The sequence below is a fragment of the Argentina silus genome, assembly GCF_951799395.1.
Source record: "Argentina silus genome assembly, chromosome: 1".
In the NCBI taxonomy this organism is placed as follows: Eukaryota; Metazoa; Chordata; class Actinopteri; order Argentiniformes; family Argentinidae; genus Argentina; species Argentina silus.
Genome location: NC_139655.1, coordinates 13,261,482 through 13,267,497, shown reverse-complemented (window position 1 = coordinate 13,267,497; position 6,016 = coordinate 13,261,482). Strand labels below are relative to the sequence as shown.

Sequence of the window (6,016 nt, the reverse complement as noted above, 5' to 3'; positions counted from 1 at the left end):
AGTGTATTTAAATCTTCCTTCAACACATTTCTCAATTTGGTTCTCCTCTATTCCAGTATCTGAATGAGGAGTCACTCCTGTCTGACCACTTCCAGTAGTCTCTGAACAGGCCGATCCACACCTCGCTACCATTGGCTGCTTTCTCTATCTCTGCAGTGGCTCTAAGCATCTCTCTCAGACTTTCTCTCTTGAATAAGTACATAACTACTATTTTCCCCTATGAAAAAAATATATTGTTCTGTAAATGCTAAGCAGTGCATTTTATAAATGTATTTGTATGTAAAGTAAAACATTTTGACAATTTCCTGTAGTGTATGATAGATAAGATAGACAGACTACATGAAAAGATAAGGCTACTGCAGGGTTTGTTAAAATTTTAAAATTAAAAAATTGGTAATCACACAATCCAAAATGTTCAAGGTTTATTTTCACAGATTAAAAGTATACACTCAGATATTTCACCATCACTCAGAAGGAATCATCAATGTCTTTTTACACCTCCTTGGTTTAAAAAAAAGAAAAGAAAAAGGTACTGCGGTGACATTTTTGTAAGCTTTTCAGAACAGCATGAACTGAAAATTCTGGTGACAATTTGGTATTTAGTAATGCAACGCAGTAATTGATTATTTCAATAGGATCCTGAATCTGAACAGGCTATTTGAGAGTGGATGCTGCAATTTGCCAGGATCTTGCTCAGGATCTTGTTGCTACTTATAATCCTGGGAAAGATTTACTGTATGTTTCTGTTTTATGTGCTTTATGGTACAGTGTCAATCTCTCTCTCTCTCTCTCTCACATACTGACAAACACCAGTCGGGCGGAGTAGGCCAGATCAGCCAGGTATAACAGGAAGTTGAGGGCGGTGAGCACGGCCACGGCTACCAGTATGGGGGGCGGCTGGCCCCTGTTGCCGTAACGCTTGTCAAACTGAAACACAGGCCAGATGATGGTAGCTGTCAGGTACATGACGGCAGCCAGCAGGCCATAGGCTGACAGGAAGCGTGGAAAGGGGAACGGGAGGCAGCCGGTACACTCGCCGATGCACATCACCACCACCGCCGCCGAGAGGATGAAACAGATGCAGTACACTGCCATGCACCACTTGAGTGCTGCGTGCTGGTCGTACGAGACGGGGTCGCTGACCAACATGAAGATGACGCAGGCCACGAAGGTCTGGCACACCTTGAGCAGGCCTGGAGCCGTGGCCATGTAGCCCGCCACTTCACCCGGCCGGGCCCGAGACAGGCTCACCTCCCCCAGGTAGGCCACCGTGGCCAGGCAGGAGAAGACAGTGGAGGTGATACGGTAGTCCCGCACCTCGCCTTGTCTCTGCTGGCCTTTAAGGAAGTAGAGAGGGAAGATGATGGAGGCGGAGAGGCAGAGCAAGGCACCATAGCAGGCCAGGGTGATGGGGAAGTTGGACCAGGAGACAGGGGCACGTGCCTGAAGGCCAAACTGCTCCACCAGCAGGACCAGCAGGGTCCCAGCGAAACTAAAGGCCCAGCAGAACACACACCAGTCGCCCATCCCATGTGTGAGATAAGCTCCGTGGGCCGCCACGCTGAAGGCCACACATGTGAACACCAGGCTGGCTACACGCATCCACAGCAGCTGGGAGGTGGGCAGCACTACCAATGGCATGCTGGGATACAGTTACAGTCCAGACAATACAGACTGTGGGATATAAAATAATGTTCACGTTCTCAAATCTTTAAGGTATGTTTATTTAAGGTGTGGTTCAGTGCTTGTCCTGTCCTCAACCAGGTTTCTGTAGAGAGATCAAAGAATAAAAAATAAGTCAAAGTGTCAGGCAGGGGGAATCACAGAGAATTAATACTGGATGTGAAACCATTAATTTGGCTCTCAGGTCAGCATACTCATGAGAAAAGCTCTCTGTGGTTCAGACACTTATTTCCACATCCCCTTCCTTCCTTAATGAGCAATATGCTCACATGTTCTCCACCAGTATGCACATGCTCACATTACAATATATACGACAGATGAAGCTATTCTAGCTGTGACTTGTACAAGGCCATGCTGTGCTTACTGTGCACAGACAGCAAAGAGGAAATGGAAAGTCCCTGATTGAATGGAGAAGGCACTTTATCAGTCATGCCCTCTAGTGCTTGCAATGTGTACTGTCACATTATTTATCAGTGGCTCAACATCCCTAGGCCTAATTGGGCCTTAGCTAAAGTCACTGGACAGTACTATTCATGAATTTGGTTAACATTGGGAAAATACTTAACCAAGAAAATTAGAAAATCACTGAGTTAAATGCAAACATGAGGAGAACTGATATTCTAGCTCCAAGCCTACAGTGCCTTCTACAAGGCTTTCTTCGTTAAGCGCTTCATTATGGAGTCTATCTGGCCAGAGGAGAGCTTTTAAGAGCCACCCTTCCTCTCTGAGAGGGGGGAGAAAACACACACAGGATGTTGCACTAATGACGGTTCCTTTACAAGATGCCAGATACAACTACTACATGATGTCACCAAGTTAGAGGGTGGTGGTTAGGAGGATGTGGTTACCCCTAGTGCAGAATGGTTGGTGTGGTCCATGCAAGTCAGAATGTTAGAATGTCGAGTCAGAATGTTGCACTCTTGAACATGATAGTTTTCATTGAGACATTACTGAAGAGAAGATGGATATAATTAATCCAAGAACGTACAGTAGACCTATGGCAAAACTATGAAAGACTCATGTAAATGTGTCTGTATGAAAGACTTATGTATCAAGTCATTATGTGTAAGATATGATGTGCTTTGTTATTCAAAGTCAATTTAAGAGCGTGGAACTTTTTAAACAAATCTAGATCACTTTGTACGGAAGCAACAGCGGGTACCGCCCTTATATCAGACCATTCTCATCGCACTATAAATAGACGTGAGAAAGATAACGGTCTTCTGCAGCTTCTTGTCTAGTACTATACTAAAAGAAATAACAGGTTTCTTACCTATTCTTATCTTCAATACTTTTCCTTCTTCCTGGTATGTTTAAAGAGCCGGTGCGCACACTCTTACGCAGCGTGGCCAATGCATGCACCGAGGAGAACATTCTCACATCCCCACGCCCATAACCACATTTGGTATTAGAATTCGTTTCTTCCCTTTATGTACTCGTCGTCCGTGACTGATTTGCGCCCCCTTACAGTAGGTATGATCATCTGGGAGACTGGGACACAATGGAATAACCAACAGATTTAGGACCTAAAGATGAAAGAGATATGAAAGAGTCTTTGATTATGCCATACTATTCAATAACATAATTAGGAGCACATTGGATTCTCCTCCGTTTGTCCATTTGTCCTGTTACACAAAACATTGATAACTTGAAATAGGATTTGTTATAGAAACATATGTTTCTGTTCCATAACTGGAATGTATATTAATTCTGAAAATTACTTCAATTATTAATTTAATTGAATATGCTCGAGTATTGATTATTTTGACTGGCAGGCCCCAGTCTGTCAGGATTGGCAATAGGACTTCAGCCAGCATTATTACAAATGTTGGCACTCCAAAGGGATGCGTCCTCAGCCCCATCCTCTACACCCTGTTCACCCATGACTGTGTCGCCTCCCACAAGGACAACACCATCCTGAAGTTTGCAGACGACACCGCAGTGATAGGATGCATCACTGGCGGGGAGGACAGGAGGGAGGGAGGTGGCCAGTCTGGTAACATGGTGTGAGGACAACAACCTCACCCTCAATACGGACAAGACGAAGGAGATGATAGTGGACATGAGGAAGAAGAGGGGACCTCATCGGCCACTGTACATCCGGGAACTTGAAGTAGAGAGGGTGAGCAGTTTCAAATACCTGGGCGTCCACATCAGCGAGGACCTCACCTGGACACTTAACACCACTCAGCTGGTTAAGAAGGCCCAACAGCGGCTGTACTTTCTGAGGAGGCTGAGGAAGTTTGGCATGTCGCCCAAGATCCTCAGCAACTTCTACAGCTGCATTGTTGAGAGCATCCTAACTAGCTGTATCACTGTGTGGTACGGCAGCACTACTGCTATGGACCGCAGACGCCTGCAGAGAGTGGTGAAGACTGCTGAGAAAATCACCAGGACTCCACTGCCCTCTCTGCAGAGCATCTACCACCGCAGAGTCCACAGGAGAGCTGCCTCCATCCTCAAGGACTCCACCCACCCCCAGCACGGACTGTTCACACTTCTACCCTCAGGCCGGAGGTACAGAAGTGTTAAATGCAGGACCACCCGACTGAAGAACTCCTTCTTTCCCTCTGCCATCAGACTCCTAAACAACCCATAGGAGATTAATATAACCTTACTACCTCAATAACTGAATTTTCCAGTTTGCATAATTGCACTGCTACATTTGCACTGTTTTATTATTATTATTGCTGCTATTTTATTTTATGCCTTAAATGTTGCTGTCTTGTACATTTGTTTAGTATATATTGTATATTCTTTAGTATTGTATATTTTACATTGGTTGCATTCTGCGGACAGCAAAGCAAGAATTTCGTTGTACAGTGAAACATGTTTTCTACTGTGCATATGATAATAAACACTTTGAATCTTGAATCTTGAATCTTTGAATCTTTTGTGGTACGACAATATCTACCGAGATTAGAAGTTGCCTAGAGGAACTAGAAGTGCAAGGTTGATTAGTTCGTTAATAAAACGTTATTATATAATTATAAATCGTTGATAAAAGCTGCATGATGATCATCCCTTCATTATTATGCGCATTATAATATACACCTTACAGTGTTCAAATTAACTATAATTGATACTGAATGTATGTAGTACTGGAATCCGACCAGTTGGGGGCATGGGTGCGCGTCTCGTTCTGGACATTGGTGTGTGATTGATACTGTACAACCATGGCATCAGTGAGATAGACTGGGTTGCTGCTTGAATTAGCTGACTACCTCGATGAATAGCTAACAACACAATTATGATCATTGGTTTGCAAGCTGCAGCTGAATAGCTATATCAATGCAATAAGCAATGCAATTGGATTAATCGAGGAATTCGGGGTCTGGACAATGGAATCTAAACCCGTGGAATGTACCAGTTCGGTCATATGAGGCGAGTTGTTTGGGAGGAGATACGTCGCTTGGATCTATCATCAACAAGACACTCGGAATCAATATGGACTGTCTGATGAAAAATTACAGTAGCTAATGCATGCAAGGATATTGAAGATATTGCACGAATAACAAAACAGTGGACATATCATCACATTCAGAGGAGAAACTGGCCTAGCTAAATGCTAATGCAACCGCATTCATCTCAGTGGAAGGCTAGCTATTTAGTTAGCTAGGTAGCTGCAGTAGCCATCCCCCCATTGACCCTGTCAGTAGCGTGGATGTCATAGCCGACGAGACAGTACTGGTGCCCTGTCACAGTGTTCACGTGATGTCGCGGATGGCCTCTGGCCTTGAGCTGCAGAGAAGGGCAACTATAGCTAGCTAGCTATACACTAACGAGCATTCTGTAATGTCAGCCAGTTGCCTTTGAATAGTGTAGCTAGTTATCACTTCTTGTAGATTTGCTCAGTCTTTCATCGCGTTGAAGTTGAGCAAACCTGAGTATGTTACATGTCCTGAGCTAGCTAGCTGTTAGCAAGCTATGCAGCATTAGCATATCCTAGCAGTAAACAGGCTTGTAGCTGCCAGCAAGCTAGGTAGCTAATGTTGCAAGTTGCAGTGGACGTCCACTCTCAGGTCAGCAGCCATTCTGTTTACAAATAGCTTGGTCTTTCATACAAGCTAGATAGCAAACTGGAACTTGAGCTAGGCTGTTTGAATTGTGCAATGTCAAATTTGCAGTAGCTGGAACAGTCCAGGCAGGGGACACTAGCTATAGCTGTTGCCAACAAAGGGAAGTCATATCGAATACCATTACACTAGCTTTAGGATCATGTATTGCTGCTTTTTCCAGAGGGCTTCCCATCCAAACCAGCTATCCCCAGCGATACAGTAACTACATTTAGCTCACATGGGATGGAAACCAATTTACTGAGGATAAGTAATTA

The 6,016-nt window shown here is 44.3% G+C and overlaps 1 protein-coding gene across 1 annotated transcript; it reads right to left on the bottom strand.

Moving 5' to 3' along the window:
- Positions 1 to 409: 409 nt before the first annotated feature.
- Positions 410 to 3,067, bottom strand: myadma (myeloid associated differentiation marker a). The gene is made up of 2 exons (XM_083696080.1): positions 2,957 to 3,067; positions 410 to 1,768 (listed from the first exon to the last, which is right to left on the bottom strand). The coding sequence occupies exon 2, from the start codon at positions 1,639 to 1,641 to the stop codon at positions 793 to 795; it is 849 nt and encodes a 282-aa protein (XP_083552206.1). The 5' UTR covers positions 1,642 to 1,768; positions 2,957 to 3,067; the 3' UTR covers positions 410 to 792.
- Between the last annotated feature and the right edge of the window lie 2,949 nt (positions 3,068 to 6,016).